The following is a 16,700-nucleotide window of genomic DNA, read 5'->3' as shown; positions in this document are numbered from 1 at the left end:
GGAATGTAGGTTAGCGATTTAAACTCTCTTTGAAAATGTCATCCACTGAACAAACATGGAGAGGTCTCTTGACAGTGATGGAACACAGCCAAGCGAGCAAACAGATATATTCTGGGAATAAATGTAACATGGCAAGTAGTCAAAAGAATTAAAAAAAAATATTATCTGCCTTTGTTCAGTTGCTGGTTTTTAAATGTGGGATAAACAGGGTAATAACGAGAGGAAATAATTCACCGGGAGGTGCTGTACCGATTCTTCCACTTTACATTCCTGTAACTTCCTGAATGTTCACAGCTCAATCAGCCTCATGGCAAAGGGGTCAGGAGCCTTTATGTGATTTACACTTGCTATAACAAGTGTAACACTTGTTTCCATTGGTAACTGAACAAAGATCTCCCTGGCTTCTTCTTGATCATTTCTCCTTTCCACATACTGGAAAAATATTAACAAAATGTCTATATATATATATATATATTTTTTTTTTTTACCCAAAATTATTTTGTTACAGCAGCTTATATGTTATTATAAAGAGCGGCAGCAACAACAATATAACAAAGTATTTAAAAAATAAAACTAAAATGAATTTTAAATGACTTTTTAAATGTGGTAAAAAGTATCAGGAGACACAACGAGTGTTGTATGAGTGCAGGATTGGAAAAAATTTATCGTTTCATATGTAACTATTACACAAAGATTGTGATATGATCAGTAGAGAGTAAAATAATCATGTTTTTTTCTTATAATGAACTAATAGTTCCTGCACTGTACCTATAAGCCTGCAGCTGAGGAACAAAAGTAAAGAAAAACCATTTACTGGCACCCAAAAATCTGGAGCTTTTAGTACAAACATTAATTGTGTCCTGTCTTGATTATTGCAGCTCATTTCACGTGTACATCAGTTGGTCCAGAATGGAAAACAAAATCAAAACAAAAAACCCCAAAAAACCTAACACTCGCACATCATCCCTATTTTTCCTTCCCTTCACTGGGTTCAAGTAAAAATCAGAATTCATTTTTTATTAATAAAACAAATATTCCCAGGTTCCTGCATGTATAACAGAGCTACTAAGAACTAATTGCAGTAGTTTTCTTCTGCAATCATCTGATCAGGGTCTTTAATTATCGCATGTTTTTTTCTTCTTTTTTTAATAAAGCCAGAGGCGTACAAACGTTTAAGGTTAGAGTTCCTAAATTTCCTCGGCCCATCACGTTGGCTGAATCAGCTGCTGAAAACTCCCCTGCATATCCTTAATCTCTCAATCATTATTTTTGGCTACAGTTTAACTCTAATGTCTGTGTGGACCTATGTATGTAATAATAATAATAATGTTTTTATGGTTCAGGTTATATGTAGCGGCACCAAAATGTATATTTAAAGCCTTCTATGTGAAGGGTTACAGAAATCCTTTCTTAAAAGGGACACTGGGGCTAAAATTGTAGTATCCATGACCTTTGACATTCTGCTCTTGACGATGGAGAATTATGAGGCAATCCCGCTCTGCCTTTGCGTGAAGGGCAGGGAGAACTATCTCTCTCTCACATCCTGCATCCCCCCACCTTACATTTTTATCCAGTTGTCTGCATTTATTGTCTTTTGTTGTCTCTTACTTGCTTTTTAGTCTTTTGTTGTGGAGTATTTTATAACATCCGCTCTTGAACGATGCACAGTAAATAAAAGCTACTCCCTATATACCCCTGTTAAAGTGGGAAGTGTATCTTAACAGCGGAGGATTTTTGTAGTTTACCAACATGCCCCGTGCTGGGCTTTTATACATTTTCAACAAAAAACTGCATTAGATTGTATTCCCTGGTCACTTGGTCACATCAGTAATTATCCATCTGCTCAGAATCAAACAGACATCTGTTTGCACAGGAGAAAGCATCTCATCTCAACCCTGTCTATGTGTGCATGCTGCTCTCACTTCCCCAATTACACAACTGGAGGAGGGTTGACCAGTTTCAAGGGAAGAGTGTCAATCTGTCTGTTTCAATCAAAATCAGCTTCTTTTATGAAAAAAGCCTATGATAATGACAATTATACCATATGGCATGACATATCCGGTAAACGAAGGATGTAACGGGTAACATATAATTCACAGCTAAACTAAATTCTCATTCTCATTGCAGGAAAAAGCAACTGAGGATGAGGCACCTTTTTGCATAAAATGACTGAATGATTATAACACTGTAAAAGTATCACATTTACAGATGCCACTGACTAATGTCTGTAGACAAGACTCTTAAGCTAGATGTTAGGTGAGACAGTAAAAAATAGGTGTCGCCTAATGGAGCCAGAGACCCAGCGTGCTAATTTAATATTACGGAGTGATAGATGATGGCGAAGAAGACAGTGATGGGGGGAAAAAAGAAAACTGTTCTGTAGCTCCCAGCTAAGTAAACAGACAGGTTTGAAATAGGAAGTCATTTGCTGGTGACAGAGAACAGTCATGGCAGATAAGCTGAGAAGGATAATTGGCCTATCTGATTCAGCATCTATATGAGTGCGTGGAGCGTTTCCTTATTGTAAATGAGGAGGCAGAAGGTGAAATATATTTCTGTGAGAGCCTCAGAGGCACACTGCAGAGTCACGATCCCACTACCATACCTGTGGTACTAAGGAAAGATAATTCGTTATCTCCGCTTGTTTCTCCTCAGAGGCTTGTTGTACAGCGTTCTGACAAAGAGTTGTCTGTTTGCAGATGTCAACCTCATGTTTTTCTTAACATTTTCTCAGTTAAGTCAGAAAAGAGACTACTTTTCATATTCAGGGAATTAATTATTAACTATGAGCAGGAAAGGTGAGGCAGTGAAGAATCGTGCTGAAGCTAATAAACCACGGAAAGGAAAATCAGACATCATCCTTATATATTGTAAGCTCGGTGATTGATACAAACCCAAAAGGCGAACGCAACTAGAGCAGCAGATACTCATAAATGTAGAAAGTGGGGTAGGAAAAGAAGTCGTTATGAAAGACACTTTAACTGACAATGATAAACGAAGGAAAATTATTTAAAACTGGAGTTATTAGTTTCACAGAGGCGATTAAATGTATCATGGAAATTTGATAGGATAATTTTTGGGGAACCCTTACAGCCTAAACTGAGTTGTGATTCAGCAAATAAACAGTAAATAACTGCCAAGCATAAAAGAGCCATGAAATCGGGCAATAAAAAAAAGAAATAAAAAGGGAACGAAATCTGCAGTACATGCATATGAAAAACTGACTTCCATAGTTTAAGCTGCACCTTTAGCTCTAGAAGAAAAGAAAGCATATCAAATATCAACCTCAGCTTTTCAAAGATATTCACTGAAAATGTCTATTTGTTTCATTTTAATGTGAAGTGTCTGATAAAAGCTTTTTTTAAATCATATACCTTTAGCTCTATTTAATTACACTGTTTCCTCCCTTCTCCCTAAGCTAAGAGAGAATGTGTGTTTTATCAAGTGGGATGTAATAGTCAGGCAAGGGTCTTTGTCTAAGCCCCTCATTACTGATGATTAACAGTGTTTCTCCTCTATGCCTCTCAGGAAACATGGTGAGCAAGGAGGGTGGCAAATGCATGCTCACCAACTCAGAGTCTGACTCGGAGGCAGCGCCCGTGCCCTCCACTTCGCTGGCGCTGGAGGTAAAGTATTCCCTGGAAGCCAATCGACAGGTGAGGAAGAGAAACAAGGCCTTGCAAGTGCGTTTCAAGGACATCTGCGAGGCGCAGAACGAGCAAAGAGAGGCGGAGTTGCAGGCAGCGGGGAAAAGTGGCAAACCAATGTCATACAAAGTGGCATACCGCAAATACATGACTGTCCCTGCACGCAGATCGATTCCTAACGTCACAAGGAGCACAGGTGTTCAGACGTCACCCGACCTGAAGAAACGGTATCAGACGTTTCCCTTCGAGCGCAAAAAAGGACATACCTTTAAGCATGTGGCGGCCGTGGAAACTTATAAAGGTCAGAATAACGGTTTTATCATGGAGGTGAAGCAGTCTAAGGCACCTGAGCAGGGTTTAGATGAGGAGGAGGAGGGGGCCTGTGGGGGGAGCGGAGTCCTGAGGACCAGGGCTCTGCTCCATACTAATGAGTGCATTGCCACAGTGGAGCAGCACACTGCACCTGATGGCCTGTGCTCTGATGCTCTGCTGCTCAGTTGCACTGCAGACACAGACTGCCTCGCAGACACACCGAGAGGAAGCGGACCTGGAGCACAGGCAGAGTACCAGCTCTGCAGCATACCTTCCAAAGCCAGAACAGGATTACAACACAGGGAGGCCGACACAGACCGCTCGGCCAAGAGGCAGCTGCTCAATCTGGAGGAAGGCTCATCCCGAACCCTGCCGGACAGGGCCTCCAAGGTTACGGGCCCCATCGCCTGGAACTCCCTCACCCAGGTGGAGTGCCTGGACAGTCCGTCTGTACGGAGCAAGCGAAAGAAAGGCCTGCAGCTCAACGGGCTGTCGAGTGAGACGTTACCACGATCCCGTGGAGGCTGTAAAACACAGGCACAGTGCCACACGGGGCAGTTATCTGCCCGGCCTATACGGGGCATGGAGGAACCTCTGTCACCCTGCATAGGCGGTGAGGCTGATGGAACACCAACCGACCAAACGCAGGAAGCCTGTAAGCAAATAGTGCCTATGAATCAGGACGGGGACGTTAAAGCACAGCTCCAGGCCATGGAAAATCTCATCAGCTCCAGCCAAGAGACCATCAAGGTGCTGCTGGGGGTCATCCAGGAACTGGAAAAAGGAGAGGCCCACAGAGAAGGGTAAGCCATCTCACTCGAATCGTGTACAGATGCACGATTATTTCTCCCTGCTGCAGATGCACAGTACCGGTCCCACGCCAAGGCTCTTCTCCAGATTGTAAATTGGTAACACTGACTGTACAGAACTGAGGGAGAACCAATTTTATGCTAAAAGGCCAAAGATCGATTTAGCACTGAAAATGACTCAGTGGCCAACCATGGCTGAATTATGGAACTACAGATGTATTACAAAACACGCAACACAGACAAAACAAACAACAAAAGCATCTATTGATTGGCTTAGCAAGAGTTGTCTACTTAACGTACACTGACGCGGGTCTTATGTTAGCCACAAAGGAATGCTATAAATCTACAGATAAAAACTGAGAGAAGAATATATTACAAAACAAGAGAAACATAACACGTTCATGATTCAGTATCAACAACAAAAATACAATGTTGGTGTGACACATTATTTCTTTATTACAGTAAAAATCTTATAAGTGTGACAGCTGCTCAGCAGAGCCTTGACTGAGGCACCAAAAGAGCATTATTGTAGCTGTAGTGATGTGGCTTTCACTTGGATGTGCCCTGCAGTGCTATTACAGTGCAATGCCCTTTTGTGACAATTCTCCTTAGATATGGTGCAGCTGCTGCATTACGTACATGCTTTAAATCACATGTTGCCATTGTGTATGTCACCTTCATTCACAAACCCAGTGCTAAGCAACGCTCTCTCAGTTTATTAATTGAGTAATTTAACACTAAAATGCTCAAGACATGAATATTATTCTAAGCAGGGCATCAAATTACAGAATGGCATTAAATTTAAGATTGTTTATTACTTAAAGAAAATACTAAACGTTTAACGATTGGCTTTATCCAGCAGCAGACTATAAGTTTATCTAGAAAAGTCCAAGGCATGTGAAAAAGCCACAGCCTGTGAAAAAGCCATTTACTGTCCAAAAGATACTGAGTATATACAAAAGGGCTGCAGATAGACAATCCTCTATTTCAGTGGGTTTGATGCTATCTAAAGGGACGAGGCAAACAAAATGGGCAATTTGTTGGGAGAATTGCTGGGGCTCGGCACCCAGATCCCTATCTGTTTTGACCAGTAGCCGTGTTACGGCATGGAGCGAGAAACCCCATGTAATCAACATATCCAAAACACACCTGTCAAGCTTATAAACAAGGAGGACACAAGTACAAGTACTTCCAAGTGTAAGAAAGCAATTCTCAATTTCAACTTCAAACATAGCACGTAGCATTTGCAACCCTCTAACAAGGCAATTATCCTCCTTCAGTCTTGCACAATGCAACTTTAATCTCCTAGTTGACAAACTTAGAAAAATGCGATTGAAAAAGTTAGCACACGCGTGACATAATGCGGGACACTACTTTCAATGCGTTGCCGAGCACATCTGACTTATCAGGTGTGTCTAAAGTGGCAGGTGGGAAGTGGGGAGGTAAGGAGAGGAGAAGCTTTTCATAGACAAAAATAAGTGAGCACTCTTTAATGGCACCATCTGTTCACATACACAAAGACACTGTGTTTTCACATTGTGCTTCCTACATTAAGCTAAAGCCAGTGAGCAGTGTAAGCCCCGTGTAATCCATCCAAGGCTAAGTGAACTTCTATTTATCTATTCAAGCATAGTCATCTTTGTCCTGTAAATACAGTATTTCTGTATTTCAAAGGTCACTTTTTTCACACAATACACCAGCTGTATTGGAGCGAGTTTGAAGCTAAAAGTCAGCACCATCTTTCCCATGTGCAGCCAGGACCTTCCAGATAACAACAATCTGCGATGTACATTACATTTACAGAAATATATCGCATGACAGCATCCTCTGAGGGTCTTGTTAGTGCAAATCTTAAACCAAAAGCACAGTAGAAAAATCACTGTTTACTTCTTAAAGAGAAGCTACAAAAGTCTGCCTGCTGCTCTCCCCAATGAGTTCAAGAGGCGGAGAGTGCAGCAGGCAGCAGGTGGGCACAGAGCTTTCCATCAACCCAAGAACATGGCAGACATCAAAGCCTTCTATGTGCCTTAAAATCTAGCAGTGATCTTAAAGAAACTACAATTTGCAAAACAACATATTTCTTGAAAGAAAGACATAGAAGGCTTTTTTGTTTTGTTTTTTCCTATTGGCTTGATGACTTTTATCCTTTGGTGAATATGAAAGTTAACCCTTTTTTGTAACTTCTCTGTTGGTACTGATGTTTCAACTGGAGTGGTTTTATCCCCATCAAAAGTGTTACTTCCTCCAAAAAACTATATATTGGAATAGCAATTCCAGTGCCTCAGCATTGAAAATGACTTCTTCGACTTGGCTATTAACAAAAAAATGAGACAGTTAGGGAAGAAAACCACTAAAAACTTGGGACTATAAAGTCTGACGAGACTGGGGATGAGAAGCTATTACAAAGGGAACACTCTGAAAAGCACAAACACACACAGACACTTGTCCCTCGACTACAGTTTTGCCCAGAGCATAGAGCGTGACAGTGGGAAGGATTCTAGAGTACATCATTGGCTGGACCCAAGAACACAAAGCTTGGGAATAATGCTGTATCATCAGATAGTGCTGGCAGCCCAGACCCAATTAATCACACTCATGGGGACTTGTTGCTAGCGTGTCTATTAGCACTGTGTATGTGTGCATGTTTTTATGCCCCTGGAATCCCACCCACTCGGTGACATTTGGGAGACTTCACGTAGTAGCAAAATTGAGGGAGGTGTGTAAATATACTGTTAATGGCACTTTTGGCTTCGCGCTCCCCAGGGAAGCTTGCCGAAATGAGCTCTACTCTCTTATTTTCTCCTATCAACTCAGTGTGAGAGGGGGTGAGGAGTTATGAAAGATTGAGGGGGAAAGAGACCTAGACAGCATGAGGGTTAGAGAAAGACAGAAAATAGGGGAGTCGTTCAAAGGGCACAATTCAGTTGACAATGTAACCCATCAGTTGTTTATTGATTGACTCGTCTTGCGAAAAGCGAGCGTGGCTGTGGTCTTCCTCACTGCACTGCACTGCACTTCCAAGCCTATTATTACAATTAATCCCAGTTGCAAATGTAAACATGTAAACGTAAATCTTGTATCACTGCATCCATCCCATTTCCCGAGTCTGGTACAGTCTTAAATAACAATATTGATGTCAACACCTCCAATATACCTGTCAGAGCACACAGCGCAGAAAGCAGTGCAGTAGATAAGGAGGGGAAATTTATGGTAGGGCTTTAATTTTTATTGGTGCCGCAGCCTGTGGGTAGCCTGGCAAAAGTAGTAGTGAGAGAAATGAAAAACGGCTATTCTACTGCAAAGATGAAAGCTGAGGATTAAAAGCAAAAGTTACCCATTAGAAGTATGAGGAATGGAACACAGTGGCTTTAACATTAAGGTTCACTTGAGAAACCAGACATGTGTAACTGTCTGTGAAAGCATCATCACATCTAAATAAACCTCACAAAGAAGAAAAAACATCTTCTCGCTAATCTCTATTGGTATTTAGCTGATGTGTTACTTGACAAAACAATACTGTTGAAAGTTCAACAGCAACATCTCTCTCCAGAAACAGTGCCCCCATTACTGAGACTAATCCACAGACCCCACTCTGAGCAGTCTCTCTCTGTTTTCATATGTTTTATTGATTAAACTGAGTAACAAAGGCCTTTTTTTGTCTGGAAAAATGTGCAGCTGTTCATCACTGGGATGAGCTCTAACAGAAAGGGTGAAGAGAGAAACCTTAGACATCTCAAAACCTTGACAGATAAAAATACCTGATCCACTGGTAAGCAAGTTTTAAACTGTGTTTCAAAGGTTACATGCCTGTGTACCACGGCGTTATTGATGCTGGCACTGATATAACCCGAATAAGCTGTTTTGGTTAGCAGGAGAGTGGTATCTAATATGCGTGATGACATACAAATACCTGCCAGTGATTGATGAAGAAGAGCACAGCTATTAAAAATTATGCATGGCATCTCTATGTGGTAAACAGAACTGTGCAAAAGTCTTGAACCTCTGCTCGTTTATTTCTATTTTGCTTCTATGGAGCCTGGTATTCTTGTCATTTTTAAAAGTAATATTGGGGGAATGGTTCTTCAGGGTTTCCGAAGATCTTTCAAAGTTTTTCTTTGGCTGCTTTTCCATTCATTTTCAGTCCAATGGTTATACATGACTACTTTCCATTTTCAGAGCAATGTTTTGCTTGCTAAGCTACTGAACGCTGGCCTGTGGATCATTCAAGGATAAAAAAGGCCTTTAACCCAAGGGATGATCCAGTGTTGTGTCTACACAAAAAAAGACCTTATATTTGCCAAAGACTTATGTCATATATCATCACATACATCTGTATGGGGCGCTGAGTGCCCTTAAGAGATTAAAGGAAACTGTAAAAAATGGAGAATAAAAGAAGAAGTGGAAAACCTTGAACCTATTTTTTTTTTTTAATTTGAAAGTCATGTCCTTAAGAAAAAGACCTAATGATCTAATGGTTAGATCATTAGGTACGGCGGACAAAGGTCTTAACACGGATTCTCTAAAGCCATCTGTAAAACATGCCAGTGATGCTGGGGATCTGGCTAAAAAAAAAATAAAAAATTGTGGAAATCTAGATCTTCATTTTTCATCATAACCATCAGCCCAAACACGCTGCCAATGCAGTCAAAGCATACCTGAATAGAAAAGCACACAACGAAACATTACTGAAACAGTGTCGCATCACTTTGAAAGAGTAGAGAACAAAAGGAAGCCAACAAAGAAGATCTTTGAAAGTCCTTCAAGTAACCTGCAGAATTACTCCCAAAGACTACTATAGAAATTACAGGAAAAGGGAAGGGAGTTCAGGCTGTGTTAGAAGAATAAAGGTGGACATACTAAGTTATTGACTTCCAGGCTTGTTAGAATTGTACAATCTCGGCTGTTGCCTTATATAGTTCCCTATATGTTTACATCTTTCAATTCATTCCTGCAATGTTTCACCCTTTTCTACCCGGAATCTAAAGAAATGAGCAATGTTTCAAGACTTTTACAAACTGCTTCTTCTGATGCAGAAGTTTAATTACCATAAAACCAGAATTGCCTTCTTTTCAATAGTGTTGGTAAAATCCAAAGTTGCATCCATTCTATTATGTCATGAATTACAAGAACACCATTGAAATCAATACTCTACTCACATTTACAGATGCCAGAGAAATCCTTTAAGCTTACTGAAGCTCTTAACTCAGGCCCATCAGTTAACCTTTAGAAAATAATCTTTAATCAGCACAATCAGCATTTCCTGTTTTATGTTGTTAAAACATCTGATAACAATATAAAGCATATCATATAATACAGTACTTTAGTTTTTAGCCTATAAAATTGAGGCAAACTATAAAACGTCAATGGGTCGCATTCTCAACCAAAATTGTACAATTTCATCTCCTTAGAGGACCTAAACGATTCTGTTACTTTCAGATTATAACTCAGATTGTTTGCTTTACAAAAAATATGCTCCACAGAAAGGATTAATCAATGAAGGGATTTCTTTCGCGTGAGTAAAAAGGGTTAGCGTACAACGTAGGAGGAGCTCATCAATTCAGCAATAAAAAGTAATAAAGACCAAGTTAAAAAAAAACATTTTTGTGTTAAAAACCTATATTCATTTTGGTAAAAACTGACTAAAGATTACTTAATTTATTAGCCAAGAACCATTTGGGTTATAAACGCTGTTTGATATATTATGAGTTTACACTTCTAATCAACAGTTTAAATATGTGTTTCTATCACAGTGTACATAAAATAATCAGCCGATTAAATGATAATTACTCTAATGTAGTGTTACAGCCCAACAGTACTTTTGTTATTACTTCATGAAAAACTCCAATATAATTGGAAGGTATTTCAACAATCCTGAAACAAGTCTATAATGAAAATCCTCTTTAAACACAGGTCAAAAACTCACCCTGTGTACCCTTTAGCTTTATCTGACTACTAATCAGTCAACCACAAGTAATGGCTGACACCGTGCCCTGGCTACCAGGCACGGGCACGGTCAGGAGGGCAGTGTGACTCCTCATCATCACCCTCATTTACTTCGCTCTCGCTAACGAGGGATGACAAATAAGATGAGAAAGGAAGGTGTGAGGGAGCAGCCTAACAAGTCCTGTAATTACTCATTCACGACTCTTATCTTCCCCGCAGACTCTCCTATCGAACCGGACAGGACACGGCCAACTGTGACACATGCCGGAACAGCGCATGCATTATTTACAGGTTAGTAGCCATTCCTCTTCAAAGACACGATGATCCAAATGCGCCCTGCTCTTTCTCCTTGAGGGAAAGTGAACAGGTGGAAAAGAGACACCACAGAGAGGAGGGGAAGGGCTATTACTAATGTGAATGCTGCTAATGAGCGCATGGGGACATGTGACATTTACACGCGACGCTGTCCATTAAGCTATATGTCTTCTTCTGATTCTCATACTGTCCCTTCACACTGCTTCATTCACTGAGTAGAGGGGATAAATACAATGGAGCGTGTGAGCACAGGGTTGCAAAAGGTGAAATTAATTACCGTCCACACATCATGAAATATCATCACAGTGCGCTGTTTCCAAGCCAACTAAAAATCTGAATGACTTAAATGTAAAGTTCAATTTATTTGAAAACGAATATACGTGTGCAAAGTCAACCAGGCGAGAAAGTATCTTCTTTTGAAGACACACGTGGCATAACTTAATTTGGAGGCACTATGCTTGTATGTTAAACAATGTTTAGTTGCTCTGTTGGAGGCTTCAGAATATCTAATTCTCATACAAAAACGCTAAATTCAGCGATGGTTCTCAGATATAGCCTCTAAGAATCATGAATCCCTATACACAAACTCACAACAAGCCAGCTAAAAGTTATTGCAATACTTAATTAAAGCCCAACTTTGAAATAAATTGCAAAGATGCAGTGCCCTACCAAACTGAGATTGCTGCTAAATTTCATTTATTAAGTCTACGTGAGTCCTTGTAGGGCATGACAATTAAGTCAAGCTTGTACCATGTTCTTACACAGTCAGTATGACCCCCATGAAGGCTCTTTACTCACAGTTAGAATGGCAAGACACAAGGTTAAATTGCGTATGCGCATGCAGCTTAGCTGTTTCTGTTTTTCAGTGATTACAAGAAGTAAGCTGACAACGGTCAAAACGAGCGAGATGGGGAAGAGATGGAAAAGAAAGGAGATTTAAAAAAGTAGGTGGGTGAGAGGCAATCAATAAAAGTGTTTTCAGTGGTCACTGCTGTTCTACTCAGTCTACTTTTCTCCTCTGAGAAGCCATTTATAATCATTTTCTATCTACTGCTCTCAATAACTGATAAGGCTCTGGCCATACTTCAATCGGCTCCTGAAAATCAAGGAGCAGGGCATAACTCTGTTCCCTCTGATGTGTGAGATGAGGAAGGGTGCATTGCAACGTAAAATATTTTAGGATCCCAGCAGGTCCTCTGCATAGCCGCAGGGTTGACAACAAGAATGGTGCTTTAACAACAATTCAATGACAGAACGACGGGGTGATTTGAGCTGACTGATGGCAAAGAATTTGAAGGACACAAGACAGAACTAATTAATAGGCAATGGTTTAAAAAATGAATGAAATAGAACTGACTCCTGAGATGAGATTTCGCTCTTATATATAGTTAATATGTACAGTGTCAATGCAGAGCTTTGCCCATGGAGAATAGGCACCCCTGTTCCCTCTAACACAGGCTCTTTCTCCACTCTCCATTCCTAAGACAAGACCACAAAGATGTTTGCTAACCTTTGCTCTCAATCTGCAAGCAACAAACTGTGTAGCAAAATGCTTAATTTTAACAAATAAAAGCAATTTCCCTGTAAGGCTCTTAGAAGAAATTACCTTTCCTATGATGCTTGCACACTTTTGTTTTTTTTAGTTTGTTTTTTTACTAAAGTCATCACATCAATGTGATTTCTAATGCTCTGGTGTTTAGATGTGGCCGATATTTAATCAGTGATGTGCTGACAGGTGCAAAAGTGAAAAATTTCTTTAAAAAAAAAAAATTGAAATGACATTTGTTTAATTTGATTGCAGTGTTCAGATTGGGTATTTTTATTCTGTTTGCACTTTTAAACCGACTATAATTCAAATTTTAGGCTTCTGTAAACGTAGCTCCTGGTGTGTATATCAATGTGACCTCAATTCCCACTGAAGATATTAAATATGCAAATGCAGGTTGCAATAAAAGCTATGATTAAGTGTAGCCATTTGAATATGAGCCAATTATACATACGAGTGAGTTGTTCAAAATAGAACGCGTATGGAGATTTTCAATACTAAAAAAGCCCAAAGAAAAACTGATTGTTCTATAAAGTTGACACAAAGTAAGGTCAGATTTTCCCTCTGATTTTGCAGGTGTTGATCTTGCAGAAAGACTGACAACTGTCTTTAACGTCAAATATCCACATTCGGCTTCCTAGATCTGCCACAATTGACTGAAATTCTTCACCTGCGGAGGAAGTGCAGAAAAACACAGACTGTATATTGGAAAAATAGCTGTCAATAAAAATAAAAAAACCCCAGGAGGCTCATTTTTAACAAACCCTGTCTGGGTCTGGCAGGGTTTTAGCTTGATGAAGGGCAAAAAATTTTTAAATGTGATGTTTAAAATCTGTTAAATTGACCCGAGTTCTTCTTTAAGAGACTCGCTTGGCATGGTAAATTGTGTTGATTAGACACAGAATCAAATATAGCAGTTGTATTCACACAGGCGGGGGGATTAAATGGCAATCTAATTACTTAGATCTCCATGAAAACAACCTCTCTGGAGGTGGAGGAACACAGGATAGGAGGCAGAGCCGTGAAGGAACACTGTGTATAAGGGAAGAATAGTTGTCTATGATATCAGGATTTCTCGTGAGTATGCTGGAGTAAACTCCTAAATGTTAATGTGATATACCTGGTCTCGAGGCTAGAGTTGGAAATATGGATACATAAATCATTTTAACGCCAAGTAAGAAGCCATGCACTCTTCAACGTAATCAATTCGTCCAAGAGTATCTGGCATCATCCAACCCAACCTTAGCATAATAACAGCACCAGATCAATATGATGCTGCAGTCTATGGGCATGGACTTCAAACAGAATACAAAAGCTGCTATAGTCTCTTGTCCTTGTCTGGTCCCACTTTCCTCGTTTTTAACCATCTTGAACTCGGTCGGTCTCTCTTTCATCCTCCCTCAGTAACTTTCTCAATCTCACTTTTTCTCCAGAATATGTTATCTCCTCCACACAGCTAACAGTGTGTAGTCAAATGAACTTGGGGATTCAAAGCTTAATACAATGTGCATGACATTGAAACAGAATGAGGAAAAAGGCAGAAAAAAACAATATTCTGTCTTGCCTATTACAGTGACGTAACATCTGTTACTGAGAAGGGTTAGGAGAGAGGAGTTTGGTGGGGGGAGTTAGAGACTAAGCATGAGAGTAGGGCTGCCCAAAACGATTATTTTGATCGTCGACTAATCAGATCGTGCATCCATTGGACGTAAAACGTACAGCTTATTGCACCAGCATGCATCTGCTCTTATATAACTATCATTAGCTTACAGCTTTAAGTGTTTACGGTATGTGCTAACAAAAAATAAAGACAAGATGATAGTTTATTAAATTTGAATGAAATTTGCAGATTGTTTCGGTGGAGTTTAATAAACTCAGCCGTCTGCTCCTTGCTATCTAAAATATAACGGGACACCGGAGTATATTCTCGAGCATCTGTGTAAAAACTATAATTTTAATCTCAGCCAAATCGATTTACTCAGGAACAAATAAAATACCGAAAAAAGCCAAACAATAACATTTTAAAGTTATCCAAGTGACTTATATGTCATGTTTAACCTGAGTAGCAAAAGACGGCGGTGGGTTGAAAAAGATTTGCCGGGTGTCCGGTGTTCTCACGGGCTCTAGTGAGCCTAGCCCCCGGCTAGCTATCGAGCTAGTGGGTAACAGATGTCTCGGAAAATGTCGGAGCGCTTTTGAAAATATGTGGTGTCTTGATAAACTGAGCAGATATTTGAGGTTTACACAGCTACATTCTCGCCTGAAAATATGTTAAACGTTTATTTTGTGACCGAGAAAGAATAATAAGAGTAACATTAAAACTAACTAGCTGCCGCCATTGTTGGAAACTGAGCTGTGCTGCGCTATGAATTCTGGGACACAGTTTCTTCTTCTTCGGGGTTTAACAGCAGCTGGCATCTTTGTACATGAGGTGCTGCCATCTTCTGTTTCAGTCCGTTATTACACTCTTAAATCCTACTACTTATTCCTGCATCTTTTGGGATCTTACAAAGCTTCAAACGACGCGTCGACTATTAAATTAGTCGTAGACAATTTTGATAGTCGACGTAATCCTGACTAGTCGACTAATCGTGGCAGCCCTACATGAGAGACAAACACAGAAAGAAGCTGGATAAAAAGACACCAATGGACAGGATGGTGCGGAAAAGTCGGGATTCGAAATGCATTCCGCTGATGCTTCTCGACGCAAAAACCCTGTAATCTCATTTTCCTCACATTGCTTTTATATGGGTTAATGTGCTGATCAAAAACAGAGATAGATTTAAGTGGTTGTGATTAAGGAAGTCGATTTGGGAGGTCCCCATCACTGAGTTACATTGTTAACAACAGACTACAAATATTCCCCAACAGTTAAATTTTCTCATTAGCTTCCGAGTCCTGCGATTAATTCTGAAGCAGAGCATTACAAGTGATCATTAAACTGACTATCTGATGGTAAAACATTCTTTGAATAACACTGTGCAGTGCAATAAGATAGCAAAAAAAAAAAATCAACAAAGGAATGGGCTTTTAAAAGGAGGACAAATATCCAATCTATTGTGCGAGGCTATGAAAATCAATTAAGCGTCGCTAAAGGCTGAAGAGCTGATTACATTAGAACATATGGAAATTACTGAGCAGCGAGGCTGTCCTACCGCACAGCAGTGCTGGGGGAAGATATCTCTTTTTCTGCAAGCATAATGATGTTTTCCAACATGGTGGTAAGCCGGTTACCATAGCTACAAGAGTGATCCTCGGTATGACAGATAGTGTGGAGGGACAGTGAGGACAGTCAAGAAGAGCACATTCACACCCAGAAAAGGTAAGGGGAACAAAAAGAAAGGCAGAGTGAGAATGTGTAAGAGCGAGGGGATGAAAGAGACAACGAGAGATAAAGACCCAGACGGATAAAGGGCAGGTGAGAGGTTTGTATAACAACGAATAAGTTAAAATGAGAGATTATGTATTGTACGTGGAATTGGACAAAATTCTTTTTCTAATATATATATATATATATATATATATATATATATATATATATATATATATATATATATATATATATATACACACATATACACACACACACACTGTAGAGAGGAAGGAATGGGAGTAAGAGAGGAAGACAAAGATAGAGGAGGAACAAGTGAGGGACAGAGGTTAAAGACTGACAAGGTCCGAAGTGCTTTCTTCAATTTGTTCTGATCCAACAACCCCCTCCAGGGAGTGGCAGATAGGGGACAGTAAATGCCAACAACGTCTCACTTTTTGCTTTCAGCAAAAAGTCCAAATGCGGAGTGACGCATGGGGGCCCGTGACACTTTTATAAGGCAATGCTGATAACTGGGCTGGGTAGAGACTAATAAATCTTTCATTACAAGGCCTTTTGAGTAGGTTTCAAAGATGAGATGATTATCTTTTTTTCTCTCTTTTTTTTCCAAATGAAGTTATGCTGATTTTTTTTTCTCTTTTCAGTGACATTTAATTTTCCTTGCTATGCTGTTCCCAAGCCACGGGGCACTTTACATCTACTTTGTATGATTCGCCTGGCTCCTGAGAGCTGCGCAGATTCAGTTTCACACAAAGGCTAAGTAACAACACACAGCTACAAGGATGACTAACCAGAAA

General features: G+C 40.0%; 2 protein-coding genes across 3 annotated transcripts in view; one reads left to right on the top strand and one right to left on the bottom strand.

The window, feature by feature from the left end:
* Window positions 1-16,700, bottom strand: part of dock1 (dedicator of cytokinesis 1) — a 206,297-nt gene that overhangs the window by 86,653 nt on the left and 102,944 nt on the right. The window lies entirely within an intron of this gene.
* insyn2a (inhibitory synaptic factor 2A) overlaps window positions 1-16,700 on the top strand; it is a 32,297-nt gene that overhangs the window by 8,481 nt on the left and 7,116 nt on the right. Inside the window, exons 2-3 of the mRNA XM_080873753.1 lie at window positions 3,529-4,762; window positions 10,931-11,002. Coding sequence (XP_080729879.1) covers window positions 3,534-4,762; window positions 10,931-11,002 — 1,301 coding nt within the window. The 5' untranslated portion in view covers window positions 3,529-3,533. The remainder of the gene's footprint in view (window positions 1-3,528; window positions 4,763-10,930; window positions 11,003-16,700) is intronic.

Source organism: Rhamphochromis sp. 'chilingali' (assembly GCF_963969265.1).
Source record: "Rhamphochromis sp. 'chilingali' genome assembly, chromosome: 22".
Classification (NCBI taxonomy): domain Eukaryota; kingdom Metazoa; phylum Chordata; class Actinopteri; order Cichliformes; family Cichlidae; genus Rhamphochromis; species Rhamphochromis sp. 'chilingali'.
Note: the sequence above shows the minus strand (reverse complement) of the source record. Positions and strands in the feature narration are given on the sequence as shown.